Source organism: Megascapheus bottae, chromosome 10, assembly GCF_031878675.1.
Source record: "Megascapheus bottae isolate mThoBot1 chromosome 10, mThoBot2.hap1, whole genome shotgun sequence".
In the NCBI taxonomy this organism is placed as follows: Eukaryota; Metazoa; Chordata; class Mammalia; order Rodentia; family Geomyidae; genus Megascapheus; species Megascapheus bottae.
Window position 1 is genome coordinate 40,952,954 of NC_143518.1, and position 20,375 is coordinate 40,973,328.

At 42.1% G+C, this 20,375-nt stretch overlaps 2 protein-coding genes across 2 annotated transcripts; one reads left to right on the top strand and one right to left on the bottom strand.

Moving 5' to 3' along the window:
* Window position 1: 1 nt before the first annotated feature.
* On the top strand, window positions 2-14,960 carry Tdrkh (tudor and KH domain containing). Its single transcript, XM_090340986.1, has 14 exons — window positions 2-216; window positions 5,582-5,730; window positions 6,845-6,951; window positions 8,545-8,734; window positions 9,317-9,456; window positions 9,565-9,886; window positions 11,382-11,542; window positions 11,699-11,871; window positions 12,080-12,144; window positions 12,590-12,741; window positions 12,953-13,054; window positions 13,521-13,617; window positions 13,807-13,898; window positions 14,053-14,960. The coding sequence occupies exons 2-13, from the start codon at window positions 5,607-5,609 to the stop codon at window positions 13,857-13,859; spliced, it is 1,686 nt and encodes a 561-aa protein (XP_090197112.1). The 5' UTR covers window positions 2-216; window positions 5,582-5,606; the 3' UTR covers window positions 13,860-13,898; window positions 14,053-14,960.
* Window positions 14,961-16,461: 1,501 nt separating this feature from the next.
* Window positions 16,462-19,973, bottom strand: Oaz3 (ornithine decarboxylase antizyme 3). Its single transcript, XM_090340987.1, is given in 6 exon segments — window positions 16,462-16,718; window positions 17,656-17,741; window positions 18,141-18,316; window positions 19,317-19,394; window positions 19,396-19,456; window positions 19,745-19,973. Coding segments are annotated over 6 exon segments (567 nt in total). The 5' UTR covers window positions 19,768-19,973; the 3' UTR covers window positions 16,462-16,575.
* Window positions 19,974-20,375: the final 402 nt, after the last annotated feature.

The window sequence follows — 20,375 nt, forward strand, 5'->3', positions numbered from 1 at the left end:
TCGCGGAATGATTGGTTGGAGTAGGGGAAGGCGATTGGTCCACCGCAACCCAGACGCTGATTGGTGCGCACGCGCTTTGGAGGTGGGACAGTGGTGGCTGAGGCGCGGCCGGCGGAGCTCCACTTGTGGTGCGAGTGGGAGGAGGAGGAGTCGGCGTCGGGCGGCTAGGCTGAGAGGTGCGAAGCGGAGAGCAAGACAGTTGATTCTCGAGGAGCGGTAACGGCGGGGTTCCAGGACGAGGTTTGGGGGGTGGGGAGAGGCCGGGCTGCGGCCTGTCCAGGTCACTGGGATGCAAAAATACTGTTTGAGGAAAGCGAGGCGTGGGACGCGTGCGCCGGCTGAGGCGACGGTGTGAGGCCCGGGAGCCAGTGAGGCGCCGGCCGGCGGCTTGGCCCAAACCCGAAGGAGATTGTCCAGTACAGGGCTAGACCATTGTGGAGGGTTTGCCCCTTTGGCAGTTTCCTTTTGAACTGAGGCACCATTATTTTATTTTTGCTGTGTGTGTGTGTGCAGGGCCCGAGGCTTGCACTCAAGGGGTGTGTGTGTGTGTGTGTGTGTGTGTGTGTATTTGTATTTGTGTGTATGCCTGCCCATACACTGGGCCTAGGCTTGAACTCAAGGCCTAGGTACTGTTCTTGAGTTTCAGTGCACCAGGCTGACCAGTTTGCCTTCTTATCCCCCACTCAGCTTTTTCTTCAGTTATCTCTAAATGAAATTGTGACTTGTAGTGGTCAGAATAGTGTACCAGGAGCTTTTTGGGTTGTTTTTTTTTTTTTCTCTCAGTTGTCCTTGTCCCTTAAGACAAGCATTGTGGAAGGTTTTGTCTGATTTGATTTCATTTGTTCATACCTTTGGATATCAGCTGGTAACTCAGCACAAGATCACTTGTAATATCAGCAGAGGCTTTAGCTTTCAAGTCATTCTCCCCACAACAGAGCTGTTAATCAAGAACTACAAGCCAATGGCCCAGAGTGGTGGCTTACACCTGTAATCCTTGCCACTTGGGAGGCTTAGATTTGAGGTATCAAGATTTGAAATCAGCCTTGGCAAAAAAAAAGTGTGTGTGATCTCATCTCAAAAGAAAAAGTTGGGGGGCTGGGAGCTTGGCCTAGTGGTAGAGTGCTTGCCTAGCATGCATGAAGACCGGGATTCGATTCCTCAGCACCACATACATAGAAAAAAACTGGAAGGGCTGCTGAGGTAGAGCTCCAGCCTTGAGAAAGTCCAAGGACAGTCAGTGCTCAGGCCCTGAGGTCAAGTCCAGGACTGGCAAAAAAAAAAAAAAAAAAAAAGAAAGAAAGTTTGGGGTGGTGGAATGCATTTATTATATCAGCTATGGCAGAAAGTGTACATAAGAGTATTACAGTCCAGACTGGCATCAGCAAAAAGGAAGGCCTTAACAACAACAAAAACAGAGAAACAGGGGCTTGGAGACATTGCTTAGGCAGTAGACTGCCTACCTAACAAGCTCAAAGGCAATGAGTTCAAATCCCAGTACTACTTTCAAGAAAAGAATTATAAGCATGATATATGTTTGGGATACTGTAGAAGTCCACATTGATAGTACCCGACCTACAGTAAATCAGTCTTAAGAGAGTTTACAAAACCAGGAAAACATTAGTGGTCCCTGGTTTGGATTCTCATAGTTTCAGACCTGAAAAAACACTTTTGTATTGGGCTTCCTTAAAGAGGTATGATTATGATTGGCCTTCAAAACAGAATTGTTTTCCTTATACTCACTCTGTGTGATATGGAGAAATCCTTGCATATCCTTTAACCTCAGTTTCTCAATTTGTAACATAAATGGGACAAAATAATGTCTGTGATCCCTCTCAGTTCTATAATTTTTCCATAAATCAGAAATATGGCTAGTAATGTCATGTTAAATGAGAAAGCATATTTATTTTGGGTTCCCAAAACCACCTACAGGCACCTGCCTGTCAAGACCTGTCCTATCAGACAAGAAGTCAAGTCTTCCTTGACCTTGTGCTGAGAGCCAATCTCACATGTGATACTTTTATTAGTTTTAGTAACTTGGCAGCAGATGAGTAATATTTTTTCAACTATGTCCTTTCTAAGAAATAAACCTGGGAGTGTGGCCTGGTGATAAAGTGCTTGTGTAGCATACATGAAGCCCTGGGTGCAATTCTCACTAGCACATACACAGAAAAAGCTGGAAGTGGTACTGTGGTTCAAATGGTAGAGTGCTAACCTTGAAAAAAAATGTTCAAGGACAGTGCCCAGGCCCTGAGTACAAGTCCCAGGTCTGGCAAAAAAAAAAAAAAAAACCAGAAAGAAAGAAATCTGTTTCACTTCCAGTTCTTCCCTGATATTGCATTGCTCAAGATTTTTTAAAAATTATCTTTGCACTGCTGTCTAACTAGTTGTTTTAGTGTTATCTCTCATCAAGCTGTTTCAGAACATATTTTTTTTTCTTTTGGGTGGAAGACCTTAAATTCAGAGCCTTGAGCTCTGGCTCAGTTGTTTTTTTTTGTTTGTTTGTTTTTTTTTAACTCACGCCTGGCACTCTACCACTTGAGCTACATTTCTACTTCCAACTTTTTACTAGTTAGAGATATGTCTCATGGATTTGTTTGCCTACACTGGCTCCAAACCGTAATCCTCACATTGCAGTCTCCTGAGTAGCTGGGATTACAAGTGTGAGCCACTGTTGTGTGACTCAAAACAGAAATCATTCCTCCCTTTCTCCATAGCATGTTCAGCCCATAATAAACAAGCCAGAATTATTTTACTGAAGCACATTTATAATGAAGATGCTTATACTATAGGGCCCATATGAGAAATATGAGGCAACTAGATTTTTTTAAAGTAAAACCTTTTGTAGACATCCAGAGTAAATGATTCCTTAGTATAGGAAAATATCAATTTGGAAGTCATAAGTTTACAAATTAGTTAAGCAGAAAACCTTGGGACCAAGAGTGTAGCCTAGTGGTAGAGTGCTTGCCTAGTATGCATGAAGCTCTGGGTTCAATTCCTTGATACCGGAAGTGGTATTGTGGCTCAGGTAAGTAGCAGAGCACTAACTTTGAGCAAAAAGTATCCAAGAGCTGGGCACAGTGGCACACGCCTATAATGCTAGCTATTCAGGAGGCTGAGAGCTGAGGATCACAGTTCAAAGCCAGCCTGGCATAAAAGTCCATGAGACTCTTATCTCCAATTAATCACCAGAAAACTGGAAGTGGCACTGTGGCTCAAAAGTGGTACAGGGCTAGCCTTGAGTTCAAGAGCTCAGAGATAGTACCCAGGCCCAGAGGTCAAATCCCACGACCAATTAAAAAAAAAACAAAAACAAAAACGGAGAAGAAAGAATCCTTGCTGATGGAAAAACCCAGCAGAATGGAACAATGGGAAGGAAAACATTAACAACACTGAAGGAAGAACATGAACTTTTTTTTTTCTGGTGGTAAGGCTTGAACTTAGGGCCTAGGAACTGTCCCTCAACCTCTCTGTGCTCAACGCTATCACTCCACCACTTGAGCCACACCACCACTTCCATCTTTTTCTGTTTATGTGGTGCTGAGGAATCGAACCCAGGGTTTCATGCATGCTAGGCAAACACTCTACCACTAAACCACATTCCCAGGCCCTTGAAGAACATTTTTATGAAAGACTTCAATATTAGGAAGAAAGACTTCATCTATTGTTACAGGAGTAAAGATCAAATAGGCAAAATAGAGAAAGGTGAATGAATGGATGTTTGTGCATATTTCCTTTGAAGGCTGTGCCTCCTTAGTGAAATAGGAATTTAAGAAACTATTTAAGATTTGAGAAGAAAGATGTAAAATAATTGTCAGAGTTTGAATGTATGTAGAAGGAATTACAATGAGGAAATGTTAGGATTTTCTTGACAGTAAAATGAAGGTATCGTGTCAGAGGTTAACTAATGCCAGTAAGGTCATTGCAGTGTTCTAAACAAAAAATTTGTGCTTATTTCTTGATGCTGGTACTGGGACTTGAACTTAAAACCTGGGTACTATCTCTTAGCTTTTTGCTCAAAGCTGGTATTTTCCCACTTGAGCCACAACTCCACTTCTGGCTTTTTGGTGGCCAGTGAAAGATAAGAATCTCATGGTCTTAGGGCCAGTAGTTTGGCCTAGTGGTAGAGTGCTTACCTAACATGCATGAAGACCTGGGTTTGATTCCTTAGTACCACATACATAGAAAAGCTGAAAGTGGTGCTGTGGCTCAAGTAGTAGAGTGCTAGCCTTGAGTAAAGATTCAGGACAGTGCACAGGTCATGAGTTCATGCCTCAGGATTGGAAAACAAAAACAACAACAAAAACATGGTCTTTTGTGCTGGGCTGGCTTCCTATTTTGACTCTTAGATTTCAGTCTCCTGAGTAATTAGGATTATAGGCATGAGCCACTAAGTGCTGTGTTGTTGATGTCATTAGCATACAGGCAACAATTGAAACTTCTGGTGTTGATAAAATTGCCCAAAGAAGCCAGTCACATTAGCAGTGGCTAGAAAGCACAGGTTGACAAGCCCCAAACTCAGAAGTACTTGGTAGAGAAACAGGAAGAGAATGGAAAAGAAATATGACACAGAAACCAAGGATTGTTGGGGCTAGGAGTTTGGCCTAGTTGTAGAATGCTTACCTAGCAAGCACAAAGACCCTGGTTCAGTTCCTCAGTACTACATACATAGAAAAAAGCCAGAAGTGGTGCTGGGGCTCAAGTGGTAGAATTCTAACCTTGAGAAAACCCAAGGACAGTGCTCTGACCCTGAGCTCAACCCCAGGACTGGCAAAAAAAAAAAAAAAAAAAGGATTATTATTATTTATTTTACTTTATTATTATTGGTGTAAGTCTTTGCCTACCTGCCTGCCTGCTTGTGTCTGTCCTATGGCTTGAACTCAGGATTTGGGCGTTGTCCTTACAGGGTTTTTGTTGTTGTTGTTTTTGCTAGTTCTGGGGCTAGAACTCTGGGCCTGAGCACTGTCCTTGGGTGTTTTCAAGGCAAGATAGAGCTCTACCACTTGAGCCACTTGAGCTCTAACATAGCACCACTTCTGTTTTTTTTCTGTTTATATGATACTGAGGAATTGAACCCAGGGCTTTATGCATGCTAGGCAAGCACTCTACCACTAGGCCATGGTTCTGGCCTGGTAACATGCTTTTTATCAGGCCTAAAATAGCACTCCTTGCAGAGAAAACAGCTTTTAGGAATGTCCAGAGGCATAGATAAGGTTTTATATAAAATAACTTAAAATTCCTGTTGGAGCCAAACCTCCAGCCTTACTTTTTCTTCCTAATTAATTTGAATTACAGTTGTAGCTACTGCTCCTTTGTCTTTTAAAATTGATCAATGCATAGATCTCCTTGAGAGGAAAAAAGTGGAGTGTGTTTCTATTAAATTTTATGTGCATGTTTCCCTTAACTGATATGTTAAAAATACCAGGAGACATTTTTTTCATGAATAATTTTTGCTGAAGCTCTTGAAATGGGAAAATAGGCTCCCATGTCCTTTTCAGTAACTGTGTTCTCATGCCTCTCTGCTAGCTAGACAAGTTACTTGTTGGTTGAAAATGACAACTTTTCCTTGATTTGCTTCTTTCAGGATGTAAGTCAATAGACAGCAGAAAATGTCCACCAAACAGACTTCTTGGACAAGCCTGTCCACTATTCAGAAGATAGCCCTGGGCCTTGGCATCCCAGCCAGTGCAGCAGTTGCCTATATTCTATACCGCAGGTATAGAGAAAGCAGAGGTATGTGAATCTCTTCATTGCACCTAAAAATATTAGATCATTTTTCTACTTTGTCAATTAAAATGAAAGTTTTGGGTCAGGAGTTTGGCCTAGAGGTAGAGTGCTTGCCTAGCATGCACAAAGACCCAGGTTCAACTCCTTGGTACCACCTACATAGAAAAAGCTGAAAGTGGTGCTGTGGCTCAATTGGTAGAGCTCTAGCCTTGAGGAAAACCCAAGAACAGTATTCAGGGCCTGAGTTTGGGCCCCAAGACTGGCAAAAAAAAAAAAAAAATTTTCCTTGCCGAACCAATACTGTATATTGAGATAAAATTGGCTTTCTATGAGGAATCATACTGAAAATATTTCATTTCTTCTGCATTCATTCTGTGTAGTAAAATGAGCTCATTGTGTAGTTCCTTTGGTATATTATACCCTTATTTTATATTTATTTCTTTATTTTGTCAGTCATGGGACTTGAACTCTGGGCCTGAGGCTCTTCAGCTCAAGGCTACTGCCCTACCCTGGAGCCACAGCACCACTTCCAGTTTTCTAGTGGTTACTTGGAGATAAGAGTCTCAGACTTTAGTGCCTCAGCTGGCTTTGAGCCACAATCCTCAGATCTCAGCCTCCTAAGTAGCTAGGATTACAGGCATGAGCCACTGCGCCTAGCTATACTATTATTTTATATGCTTCTCTCTAGTTGTCAGAAGTTACTATCCTAGTTACATGTTGATGGTTCACCCCTGTATGTAATCCTAGCTTTTCAGGAGGCTACTACCTCAAAGACCAAAATTCAAAGCCAGCTGGGCAGAAAAGTCTGCGCGACTCCATCTCTGTAGTGTCCTAGAAAAAATGTTCTCTTTGTGAGTGTGTATGTGCGTGCTGGAGCTTAAACTTGGCCTTGTGCATGTTAATTATGTACTACACTCATCACCAAACTATACTCCCAGCCTTAACTTTGGTTTTTGAGGATCTCTTAATATCCACTTAGATTTTCCTTTTCCTTGTCACTGTGGTTGAGATCTACACTTTATATCTTGGATCAGTGTCTCTTGGAGAGCCACATTCAAGGAAGGGATAATAGTGTTTTGGGTGTATTTAAGTCCGATCCAGTAAGCTATGATCTGTGCAGAAGAACGGCTGACGTTTGTTGGAGAAGATGACATTGAGATAGAGATGCGGGTTCCCCAGGAGGCTGTGAAGCTCATCATTGGACGGCAGGGAGCCAATATTAAACAAGTAAGTGAGAGAGCAGACTAGTGATTCCGTTTATGGATTTCTTGTTCCCTTCCTTTGACCCTATATCACAAAGATCCCCAAATTGTTTGTATTTTTTAAATGAAAAAACAATAGAAGCATTTTAATCTAACTACACCTTTTACTTTCCAAAGATAAGTACTTAAAGAATGAACAACTTGATTAGATGATTCTCAGCTTAGTATAGTTTGAGCTATTTTTTTCTATTATCAAGATAACTCTTATTGACAATAAATACAAAACTATTGCCTTTTTCTTTCTTTCTTTCTTTCTTTGTGCCAGTCCTGGGACTTGAACTCAGTTCCTAAGCACTGTCCTTGAGCAGCTTCTTCTTCTTTTTTCCTGTCAGTCATGGGGCTTGAACTCTGGGCCTGGGCACTGTCCCTGAACTCTTCAGCTCAAGGGTACCCCCCTACTCCTGGAGCCACAACACCACTTGCGGTTTTCTAGTTGGCGATAAGAGTCTCACGGACTTCCATTCCCAGGCTGACTTTGAACCGAGATCCTCAGATCTCAGCTTCCTGAATAATTAGGATTACAGGCATGAGCCACTGTGCCCGGCTCCTGAGCTTTTTGCTCAAGGATAACACTCTACTACTTGAGCCACAGCATCACTTCAGCTTTTTCTGTTTATGTGTTATTGAGGAATCAGACCCAGGGCTTCATGCATGCCAGATAAGCACTCTTGCCACTCAGTCACATTCCCAGTCCCTATTTTCCATTCTTTTTTGTTTGTTTGTTTGTTTTGCCAATCCTGGGCTTGAGCTCAGGGCCTGAGCACCGTCCTTGGACTTTCTCAAGGCTAGAGCTCTACCACTTGATCCTCAGCACGACCTTTGGCTTTCTTTTTCTATGTATGTGGTACCGAGGAATCGAACCTGGGTCTTCATGAATGCTAGGCAAGCACTCTACCACTAGGCCAAACTCCTGGCCCCCTATTTTCCATTCTTCAACAAACAAAATCTTTTGAAGATGTAGTTCAATGGTAGAATACTTACCTAATACCCATGAGGCCCCAGGTTCACTCCCTAGCAACACACACGCATGCATGCAAATGATGAGGTGGACACCGATGGCTCATGCCTCTCATTCTCAGGAGGCTGAAATCTAAGGATCACAGTTTGAAGCCACCATGCCCTCTCTCTTCCCAACCCACCACCCTGTGGGGGGTAGGGAAGTTTATGAGTCTCTTATCTCCAGGTAACCCCCAAAAAACAGAAGTGGAGCTGAAGTTCCAAATGGAAGAGCTCTAGCTTTGAGCAAAAAAAGTTCAAGGCCCTGAGTTCAAGCCCAGGACTGTCAAAAAGAAAAGGGAATGGATGAAAATTTTTATTATCTAAACCACATAAAATCAGAAAAGAAAGGGATGTAAACACAAAAGAAATAAATGGTTTTAAATTAACTGCTATGTGGAGTACTCTTGTTCATGATTTCTTTCCATAAGAATAAATAAATATTGATTATAGTGCTTTTATTTAGCTGGTGCTTTTTCTTAACTATATTTATCTCCAAGACAGCTGGGCCCAAATTGGAGCTCTTTCACAGTGTTCTGCCATCTCTCCTTTTTCTCTGCAGCTGCGGAAACAGACAGGTGCTCGGATTGATGTGGACACAGAGGATGTAGGCGATGAGCGAGTGCTGCTTATCAGTGGTTTTCCTGTTCAGGTGTGCAAGGCCAAAGCAGCCATCCATCAGATCCTGACAGAGAATACCCCAGTGTCTGAACAGCTCTCAGTTCCCCAGAGATCCGTGGGCAGAATCATAGGTACCACTGGACAGCTTCCTCTGCTATTTCCTTTCTTCTTTACTTTGGCCTTTCTTTTACACTTTCCCAGAGGTGTTCCTGATCTACTCCCTTTGACCTTGTTGAGGAAAAAAGACTTTTTTAGAGAACTGGTGATAAAAATAAAATCCATTATCTGAATGTTACAGATAGATTCATAAAGGAAAACTGTTGATGCCTATGCTATCTCAATCTTTCAAGGCAGTGCTGTAAAGAGTACCTGTTATATGTTTCCCTAAATAATTCCATCATGCACTATTTCAGGGTTCTAAGACATGTAGTATGTCTTCTTCTTAGGAGCTGGAGTTGCTGAGTATGGCCTTGCTGAGTATGGCTTGCTAAGAATCCATACAATTGAAATGACATGAAATTAACATAGCTAAACATCAAGAGTAAATAAAATAGATACTATCTTGCATTCTCTTTTCTATAGTAATAACTCCAATAGTGCCTACCTTCCATTCTTCATCTTATATCCTGCTTAATTTGAAAAGTAACACTGATTATTTTTCTACTAATTAATATTGGAGGTAAGAACAGTTTTTTATGTGTTGTTCAATATAGGGAGAGGTGGCGAGACAATTCGTTCTATCTGTAAGGCCTCAGGAGCAAAAATTACCTGTGACAAAGAATCAGAGGGGACATTACTACTATCAAGGCTCATAAAAATCTCAGGAACACAGAAGGAAGTGGCAGCGGCTAAGGCAAGTAGCTGATGCACTTGAATCTTATCTAAAAGTAAGAAAAATCCTTTCCTTGATCCCAAGTCAGTGTCTGACTGCATAGCTTATACCTTCCTTCATATTCCACAGCACTTGATACTGGAGAAAGTTTCAGAGGACGAAGAACTTCGGAAGAGAATTGCTCATTCTGCAGAAACCAGAGTCCCACGCAAGCAGCCAATCAGTGTGAGAAGAGAAGAAAGGACAGAGGCAGGAGGAGCTGGAGAACCAGCTTCATGGAAGAATACCAGTACTAGCACGGGGCAGACTGCACCTTTGGAGATTCCTCCCCACAAAGGAGGTGGTGACATGGCTGTTATAGGACCCAAAGAAGGTTCCTGGGAAAAACCTAACGATGACAGCTTTCAGAAACCTGGAGCCCAAACCAGTCCAGAGATGTCCATGTTTGAAAGTATGTAACAAACTGAGAACCCATTAATCATATAAAAGATAAGAAGACTAGCTTTTCTGACCTCAAATAGGAATCAATAAAAAATGTAAATCTGTCATCATAAATCATGCCTTTCTGGTAATGTCTACTTAGATTAATACTAAACAATTTTTCTGAATGTAAGCCAGCCAGTGACGAAGGAAAATGAGAGCACAAGATGCTGATACAGGAAACTAGTCTGTGAGTAACACATCCAATAATTGAAGTTATATTCTTTCCCCAAACACACCTTTTATTAAAAATATTTTTATTAGCCATGCTGGTGGTTCATACCTGTAATCCTAGCTACTCAGGAGGCTGAGATCTCAGGATCATGGTTTAAAGCCAGCCTGGGCAAGAAAGTCCCTGAGACTCTTTATCTCCAATTAACCACTCAGAAAAGCTGGAAGTGGCACTGTGGCTCAAGTGGGAGTGCTAGCCTTGAGCAAAGGAAGGTCAAAGTCTGTACCCAGGCCCAGAGTTGAAGCCCCAGGACGGGCAAGAAAAAAAAGAGAGAGAGAGAAAATGTATTAGTGTATACTACTTCCATAAGGGAAGTTTTGTTGTGCCATTCCCATACATGTATTCAATGTATCCATCAACTTCCATCTTCCTTTTTCACTTTCCCGTATTCTCCTCCATTCTAAAACACTTTCACCCGACTTCATAGTTTATGCATATAATATACTTTGGCCAAATTCACCCTTATTCACTCACTCCAATGATGCCACTTCTGAACAGAGCCTGTTTTATGCTTATCCTAATTTTGTATCACCTGTCTAGTTTGTTTTTTAAAATGATCCCTTTTCAAGAAGAATAAAAAGGCCATGAATTTTCTCTTTCTATGCAAATATGCTGGCATGAGCAGGGAATACCAGGATCCCCAGAGGCTCAGGCTCATGCTCACATGATGGATCCACGGTAGAATGGAATCTGGAATAAGCAAAATTATTGTTCATGTACACGTTACTGTACCTTTTTCATGATCTTGACGCACCTAGCAGATGGAGGACCTTCTCTGAATGCATGACATATGACAAAGAATGTTTATTATTGGCCAGGCTCTGGTGGCTCACACCTGTAATCCTAGCTGCTCAGGAGGCTGAGATCTGAGGATCGCAGTTCAAAACCAGCTTGGGCACAAAAAGTCCATGAGACTCATCTCCAGTTAACCACCAAAAAACAGGAAGTGGTGCTGTGGCTCAGGAGTGCTAGCCTTGACCTGAAGAGCTCAGGGTTCATCGCCCAGGCCTAGCGTTCAAGCCCCACAACTGACAAAACAAAATAAAACAAATGTATTTTATTGTTTCTCAGTTACATAGAAAGGTAATAAATATAACTTAGTACCTTTCCTCAGGACATTCATGTATGATTCTTCCAGTTGTCCCTCCAGCCATTTTCTAAATGGTTAACAGCCACTCAGTATTTTTACCATTCATGGTTCTAATACAGTCACCATCCTTATCCCTATGTTCAGTCCCCAGTCCTGACTTCAGTTTCCATGCTGATGAGTACCTAGAAGTCTACGTTTCTGCCTCTGAACACCCTAACCACTTCTGGATCCAAATCATTGGCTCACGTAGCCTGCAATTGGATAAGCTTGTCAGTGAGATGACCCAGCATTATGAGAATAGCCTGGTGAGTTGCCATAAGCACAGGGCTGGGGCATTTTCATTGTAATTTATTTTCTTTCTTTACCTGTGAGGCAACTGTTCTTTTTCCTTCTGGTATTCCCTGTTTATTAGCTACCATTCATAACTCTACCCCCTCCCAACTCCTCACTCCTATGTATAGCCTGAAGACTTGACTGTGCATGTAGGAGACATTGTAGCAGCACCTTTATCTGCAAATGGTTCCTGGTATCGAGCCCGGGTCCTTGGCACATTGGAGAATGGGAATTTAGACCTCTACTTTGTTGACTTTGGAGATAATGGAGATTGCCCACTGAAGGAGCTCAGGGCTCTCAGGTCAGTGCGGACTCTTCTGGAATCTCAGCTGTTGTCTCAGCTTTGACCATATATAATGGTAAGCATACATCACGAAGGGGATTTGGAAGAAAATCTATTTTCAGAGAGCAGATTATCTTCTCACACTGGATCAGTTGGTTCTGTCTAAAAGTAAGGACGATAAGAAGTCCCATCTTGCCAAGCTTCTAATTTGTTTCTTTCACTTTAGGAGTGACTTCCTAAGCCTTCCATTTCAAGCAATTGAATGTAGTCTGGCACGGATCGCCCCCTCAGGTAAATCAGTCATGTCAGCATGACTTGCCTTTCATATAATGTAGATAAGGAATTCTCACATTCCCAAGCTTCTTGAGTCTTGGAGTCTCAAGTGCTTTTTCATTAGTAGCATAAAAAAAGCAGCAGCCAGCAATTTGCCTGGCAGGCAGGCAAACCTACCAGAGAAATGCCTTCCTGAGTAAAAATGAATAGTTCTCACTATGTTGAAAATGAACTGTTCAATTTATGGGTGGAGATGGGAGCGGAAAAAATGAGAGAGCAGGGGAAAAGGTGACATTGTTCAAAAAGAAATGTACTCATTACCTGACTTAGATAACCAACCCCTTTGTAATGTGTATAATGACAATTAAAAAAATTGTAAGGAATAGTTCCAACTTCCCTTCAAGGTGTATGCTCACCCTATCAGCACCTTCTGTGACAGCCATCCTGTACAATTTTCTGCCAGGTGTACAATGGGAAGAGGAAGCTTTAGATGAATTTGACAGACTCACTTACTGTGCTGATTGGAAGCCCCTGGTGGCCAAGATCTCTAGCTATGTCCAGACTGGGATCTCAACTTGGCCAAAGATCTACTTATATGATATCAGCAATGGGAAGGTAATGCAGTTCACTTTATCTGCATTTGCATGCCCTTGCTACTATTTATCTCCTAGAAAACCTTTATCTAAGATTACTTCTACTTTGGAAGATCCTAGTCACCATTTCACAAAAAAACCTTTAAAGTTCTAATCTGAATTGTTCCATCTTATTTACTCAGATTTGTCTGCCTTTACAAAGAGAACAGTATTCTTTTTACTTTATTTCTCAGAAACTTGATATTGGGCTAGAATTAGTTCGTAAAGGATATGCAATTGAGCTTCCTGAAGACATGGAAGAAAACAGAACTGTCCCGGACATGTTGAAGGACATGGTATGTGAGCCATTATTTAGACTGCTGCTTCCAGGAAAACCTTGGGCATGGAGACACAATGAGGCCTTCTAGTCATAACATTTCATTAACTTCTGGAAAATTGAAAACTGCCACTCTGGAACTATTAGGTTACTTCAGCTTCCAAAGTGCTTGGAAAAGTTGATCAAAGGAGGTATTGAGTAGGAAAGGAATGATGAAGAGGGAGGTGAATATGGTCAAAGAAAAGAGTGTGTGTGTGTGTGTGTGTGTGTGTGTGTGTGTGTGTGTGTGTGAAAATAACATGAAGCCCATTAAGAGCTATAAAGGGACGACCCACAGGTTGGAAGAAAAAAAAATCAATGAGGCATTTTCTTCCTGTCAGCAGTCAGACTCAACTGCCTTAATCAGATCCTATAAGCAAAATGACAGGATGGCTTCTTTCCCACAAGCCCATATGGTCTTTTTTTTTTCCCTTTTATGCCCTAAGGTCACAGAAACAGATATGTCTCTTGCCAGCATGCTTAGTGATACCAAAGAGAGCCCAGAAGAGCTACCACATACCTTGTCCTGCCTCAGCTTATCAGGTACCATTTAGCCTATTAGCTATTTAAGCCTATTTAGCGTATCTGTGGAGTTACCTTTTCTCAGTCTTTCCAGATTAGGGAAGTTAAAGCTTGGTTCTTAGGTCGTTAAGCATCAAGAGCCCTGGCATCTCACTGGTAGTACCTGCTAGAATAGAGTAGTATCTTAACTTCTTCATTTCTGCCCAATAGAAGCTGCTTCTATGTCTGGTGATGATAACCTTAAAGATGACTATTTACTCTGAAGTCTGTGCTTCGGCTGGATGAGCCATCTGCTTTGCAATGTGAGTAGGGAAGTGATGAGGGTGAGAAGTGGAGCCTTACTTTATTCCTCCTCCTCTTTACCTTCATGTAGTCCTTTCCAGCTGCTTTCCCACTGATTAACTTGCTTCCTACTGACTCTTTTAAGATTTCTGTCTCTGTTTGTGTCTTTGGCAGGATTGGTGCCAGGAAAGAGGACTCTCCAATAGAGATTCATGCAGTCCCTCCATTATTACAGAGTCTGGCTTGGACTGAATTCATTTTCTCCTCCTATTGGACTACCAGAAAGTGTGTGGGGAAGATGGAGACAAAAACATCCCTCCCCCACACACTTTACCCCCAATTCCCTCCCTGCTGCTGTTATTTCCAGGACTCTGAGTCAAGCTAGATCCCCTCTGCCAGTCATACTGTACGTTATTATGGGGCTGTCTCTCAAGGATAGGAAACAGCCAGTATTCGGGCACTGAAATGATTCTTCAGACTCTGACTCACTCAGGTGACTCTTGTTACAGGAAGTGTTTTGAGTAGTTTTTGATTCAAGAGTCAAAGGCAAAAATCAGCAAAAATATTAACGAGCTGTGGGACATGGAAAGAATACCACCTCCCAGCTGCAATTTCAGATAGGTTATTCTCCCAGCCGCAATTTTAGGTTATTGGAAGCAGGCATATGTGTATGTGCATGTGCGCACAGGGGAACTTTAGTTAAAATGCAAGTAAAAAGACAACTCAGGAAATACTGTAAATTGCTAGTAATATGTCTTTACATGTATATACATACACCTAGAGAGAAAAAGAACGTATCTATTCAAATCACTTGGGGGACTGCTTGAATAAAAATCTCAAGAATATTAAATCAAGTATTCATTGAGTCCCAAAGTAGAAGCTGGCCTATGGGTAAAGTACCATCTAAACCTAAATGTCATGAGAATTACCAACTGCCTCATATACAGAGGCTATGAAATGTATCTTTCCATACACACATTCACTTTCTTCCCCCAGAGTTACTCCCAAATCAACCAACTCAAGATTAGTCTATGTAAATAAAGCCCTACCTAAAACTATTATTAAAAGCCTGGATTAGCAAATTTCCATCTTCTTCATTGGGCTGCGAGGCTTGGTGACAAACCCTCATTCAGAGTGAAAAAAAAAAAAAAGCCTGGATTAGGATTCTGAAAACCTGGACTTTAGGAATGCTTACAAGTATCTCTTCATTTGAGACGGTCTCTAATGAGAACTATGAAGGTAATTGAAGATATGTATATATGTAATGTGGGTAGCAAGGTAAACTAGGAGAAAATAACACATAGGGATGACTTATGCAGGCCCTTTTTAATATCTGTCAGTGAGGTCTGCCCTAATACATGAAATTTCCTTCCTTTAGTTCTTTGCTATCAAGGATAGCAAGAACCTCCAACCCCCTCTGCAGTCTTACCTGCAGTTATTTCCTATAATCCTTTAATGTACCCTTTATGGTTTTGTCAGTCCTGGGGCTTGAACTCAGGACCTGGGTACTGACTGTCCTTGGGCACATTTTGCTCAAGGCTAGCACTCTGCCATTTGATGGCTTTCTCTGTGTATGTGGTACTCGGGAATCAAACCCAGGACTTTATGCATGCTAGGCAAGCACTCTCCCACTTGGCCACACTCCTGGCCTCACCCTTTTGTCAGTTTATATTCCCATCTTTTGAGTTCCATTCATTCTTCCAATACAACCCTGTACTTGCTGTCTGGAGTATGCTCTTTTCACTTCTTATGTTTTGAGATCCATGTACCTTCTCTCCAAACAGAATTGGCACTTGTCTCCAATTTCCAATTGAAATTTGTATATGAATGTATCCTAACAGGAGTTTTTGGGGGTATTGTTTGGTTGGTTGTACGCCTTGAACTCAGGGCCTAGCACTGCCCCTGTGCCTTTGTGTTCAAGGCTAGCACTACCACTTGAGCCACAGCACCACTTCTGGTCTTTGAGTGATTTATTGGAGATAAGAGCCTCATGGGGACTTTTCTGTCTGGGCTGGCTTTGAACTTCGATCCTTAGATCTGAGTAGCAAGGATTACAGACATGAGCCATCATAGCTCCAGCAAGAGTCTTCTTGAGCTTCCTGGTTGACTGGTAAGGCCTTGCCTTTGACAGTTAAGCAAATAGATGGGATGTATAAATGGTTTGGGATAAGGGAAGAGCAAAAGGAGATCATTCTTTCCTTCCCTGGCGTTCCCTCTCTGGCTCAGGTGCCTCTGGTTTATTTTTTTTTTTTTTTGGCCAGTCCTGGGCTTGAGCTCAGGGCCTGAGCACTGTCCTTGGACAGTGCTCAAGGCTAGAGCTCTCCACTTGAGCCTCAGCGCCCCTTCCGGCTTTTTTCTATGTATGTAGTACTGAAGAATAGAACCCGGGTCTTTATGCATGCTAGGCGAGCACTGTACCACTAGGCCAAACTCCCGGTGCCACCTCTGATCTTTTTAATCATTAAACTTACCCTACAGTGAGTTTAGTTCTGTATAATATGTATTATACCCCCATTTTGTGCTCTAGCATTGCTATCCCCACTGCTAGTCGCCCCCCTGCCCATCCAAGACACAGTGGACACATTTTGATTGCACTACCCTTTATTCCTAGGATGGAGTTGTTTTGAATCACATCCTAGGGGTCTTGGGTCCCGTGTGTCAAGGCTTCCAGCCCTCACAGAGATGGATTGAGCATGTTTAGGGAGGCTCACTAGGGAGGTTGCCAAGGTCCCTTTCTAGGGGATACACCATGAAGATGACATTGCCCCAGGGAGGAAGGGCAGGATGGTCTGGTCTCACCACCTCAAAGCCCATGTAGCTGAAGGCCCGAAGCAGAGCACCTGTGAAAGAACAGAACAAATGATTAGAATAAATGATTAGCTCATTCCATATATTCCCTCCCATCATCTATGAGAGCAGTAGAGTGCAGACTTTAGGATGTGTTTTGATATGAAGTAAACCTAGGCTCCAACTGACTATCATTTCTGATCTTCAGTTTTTTAATTGTAAAGTGAATTCCTAGAATCTTTCCTCACAGGATTTAAAATTAAGTGCTGTGCACATTGTGTGTGTCAACACAATGACAACATAATAAGCTCTGAAATAGTATCTATTATTGATGAATGTTTTTGACCACCTTTTGTCTTACAGGCAACGGAGTAGAAACTCCTTGAGGGAAGATAAATATAACATTCGCTCTGGGCAACTGGATAAATGTGTTCTAGTTCTCCTGGCTTTATGCCCTATCCTTTCACATAAGGACTGATATATTTCCTTGAAATCCTTTCTGTGTGGCCCACCATATCTCCTGAATGAATTCTGTGTAATATCATTGCCCCCTCAGTCTGGCCTCTGACACTGCCTCCAGGGATTCCTATTAGTCTAGCTATGATGTGACTAAACAGAATACTGAGCAATTTAATTTCTTTTGTAGTGGGAGAGAAGAAAAATCCCTGAAAAACCAGAGTGTGCTTTTTTTTTTTTTGCCAGTCCTGGGCTTGAGCTCAGGACCTGAGCAATGTCCTTGGACTTTCTCAAGGCTAGAGCTCTACCACTTGAGCTTCAGCACCATTTCCGGCTTTTTTCTATGTATGTGGTACCGAGGAATCGAACCCAGATCTTCGTGCATGCTAGGCAAGCACGCTACCACTAGGCCTAACTCCCGGCTCCAGAGTGTGCTTTTTTTAAGAGAGGAAAGGAGGAAAAAAACTTTACAAAGGAAAAGGAGCTTTTGGCTGCCTCTATACAAAAAGCAAGGGAAGACAGCAGATCCCCCACCTCTGTCCTTCCGATTGTTCTGGAAGTTCACAAATACAGAATCCACACTGGTCTTCTCCTCCACATACTCCAATGTTGCTGTCAAACTAGAGGCCAGAGAGAAAAAGTCAACTCAATTTAAAAAACCTTGTCCGTTTTTTTTTTTTCCCCCTCTATTTGCCCAGACTAATAAATCAAAGTTCTTAAACTAGATTTGGTAGTTTTTCCTCAGAAGACAAAGAATTATGACTGGACTAAGATGTAAACTACAGAAAAGGTCTAGGAAGAAAGGTCTGCTAAGACAAGAAGCTAGAAATTCCTTTCTATTATTCAGTTATTTCTGAACACCAAAGATCCCTGGATCAGATCATAGATTTGTCTGTATGCCACTTGATTTGCATGTCTTATCCAGGTCATGAATCAGTCCACTTACTGATTGTGACATAACAAAAGGATGGAACCTTTCATCTCTTCCCTCCCCAACTGTCTCATCCCAGCTGAGTCACCTTTCCCGATTGCCTTGATCCAAGGCCCGAAATGGGATGTCCAGGAAGAGTCGGTGGTCAGAAAGAAGGCCGTGCCAGTGGGCACAGGAATGGGGGGTAAGGCGGAAATGGAAGTCTAACTGAACTGGATCCTGGTGGAGCAGATTGTCAGTAGACAGCACTGTCAGGTTCCCAGCCTGGAAAAGAAATATTTTTATAAAAATGATTATTGTCGACTGCCTTGGTGTTAAGTCAAATTGTATAGGTTTGGATGCCTCTGGAAGCCAGATGGGGCAAATGAAAGCTAGAAGTAGAATCAATGTCTCAAAGTTGTAATGGAAGCTAGATGGCTCACACCTGTAAACCTAGATACTTGGGAGGCTGAGATCTGAGGACTGAGGTTCAAAGCCAGCCTGAGCACTAAAGACCATGAGACAACTCCAATTAATCACTAGAAAATGGGAAGTGGCACTGTGGCTCCAGGGTTTCAGCAGTAGCTTTGAGCTGGAGAGCTCAAGGACAGCACCCAGGCCCAGAGTTCAACCCCCATAACCAAAAAAAAAAAAAAAAAAGGTCTCCCTTAAACCTAGGAATTAATAGTCATTCCTGTTAAGAGTTCTACTTGATATCAAATCTGGAGTCAGTGGAGTGTTACTAATAACTGAGAAAAGTACAAATATTTACATCAGAGTTCATTTTTATCTTGAGACATTTTTACTCTGTTGCCCCACCCAGCCTTGAACTTTAATTCTCAAGATTCAGCTCCCACATAGCTCTAACTATAAGGCGTGCACTGTAGTACACAGCTTGTTTAAACAAAGCTTTATTTTCATTTTTACTCCACTTTTTTCCTCATGTAGGTTTTTTTTCTCAAGCTGTCTTATTTAAAATACAAAGCACCATTAGGAATGTTACTTGCAATATGATACAAAGGCAAATGAAGGAGTTCTGGATACTAGGCTCAGCATCTAAACAGATTTATGTCCCACATTCCTAATAAGTCTCTGCTTTTTATCACTAGTTGTATGACCTTGACTTATATCTCGGGGCCAGAATGCTTGTCTATAAAGCATATTGCTATTACATCTCAGCTCTGACATCCCATCTACCTCCTAATTTTTTATGACTTTAACAGCTCACGGCTGTCCTCTAAAGATACCCTTACAACTGTTATCCTTCAGCTCACATTCAACTTACCGAATACAATTCTTTAAGCTGGTTGTGGTCTTTTTCCTGCTCAGTGCTTTTGCCCACCTGGAGACCTTCTAGGGACTCAGGAGCACTGGAGGCAGCAACGGGGCCGGAGTGTCAAGTCCTCCTGTTCTTTATAAGTGATGCTAGTTGGGAAAACAAACCTAAATTAGGTTACATTAAAATCTGGAAGCTGTAACTCAGATATTTAAGATTACCTAGGAATACAGGATCAGGCTCTGATACTTTTTTTTTTTTAGCTCTCTGGACTAGCCTGTTTTTCCAAAGCAGTCAAATGGGAAAGTTACACAAGTCCCCCCCATGCTAGACTTCTGTCCAGCTTTGCTACCAATTCCTACCACTTGGAAAATATTTTTAAATTATTCCTTTTTCCTTACATGTTATATAAATGACTAATAAAAGAAAATGAGTACCTTCTGTAACAACAGGGCAGCATCTTCTCCCGGAGGGTGATCCGGTATTTGTAACAGTAAAGATAATAAGCGTATGGTGACCAGATTGGGTAGAGGTAGTTCCGTGTTTTTCCCCTCTTGATATAAGAAAGGGAGTAAAGAGAGGGACGGGACCTGTAACAAGGCAGTTTCTCTGTTCAGTGCCTCCCTGCGGCAAAGTGAGGTTCAGAGACGAGCGGCAGAGGTTCAAGCTATCCTGTCCATTGTGACTTGGTGGGTACTATGACACAGGCACTGAGTCAGTCCTTAGGTCACTAAAGGACTGTTTGCCCCACCCTGTTCCTTACCCAAGGCATATATTCACTTGACAGAGGTACCAGTAGTTAAATATGGTATTTAACTGTGCTCACCCATCCTGGACTTTCCTCTGGGATACCTCCTCCTTCTAAAAATCCATTGAGTTCTGACACTGCAGAATAGTTCCAAGACTCAAATTCAACATTCACTTTAGTTCCTGGTTCAATATTTTTACTAGCATCCCACCCTACACCAGCATTACAGATGATTGGATTTCTCCCTTACCTTGTAGAGTAGGGATGGAAAACTAAAAATCTTCAGGGGACCAAGACAGCTAATAGAAATTAGTGGACCT

What these genes read in the sequence shown, in the direction of transcription:
- Tdrkh (XM_090340986.1), top strand. Translation starts at nt 5,607, where the DNA reads ATGTCCACCAAACAGACTTCTTGGACAAGCCTGTCCACTATTCAGAAG. An exon ending in AGGAAGTGGCAGCGGCTAAG is followed by an intron (nt 9,457 to 9,564) that starts GCAAGTAGCTGA and finishes CATATTCCACAG; the next exon opens with CACTTGATACTGGAGAAAGT. An exon ending in AGAGATGTCCATGTTTGAAA is followed by an intron (nt 9,887 to 11,381) that starts GTATGTAACAAA and finishes CCCTATGTTCAG; the next exon opens with TCCCCAGTCCTGACTTCAGT.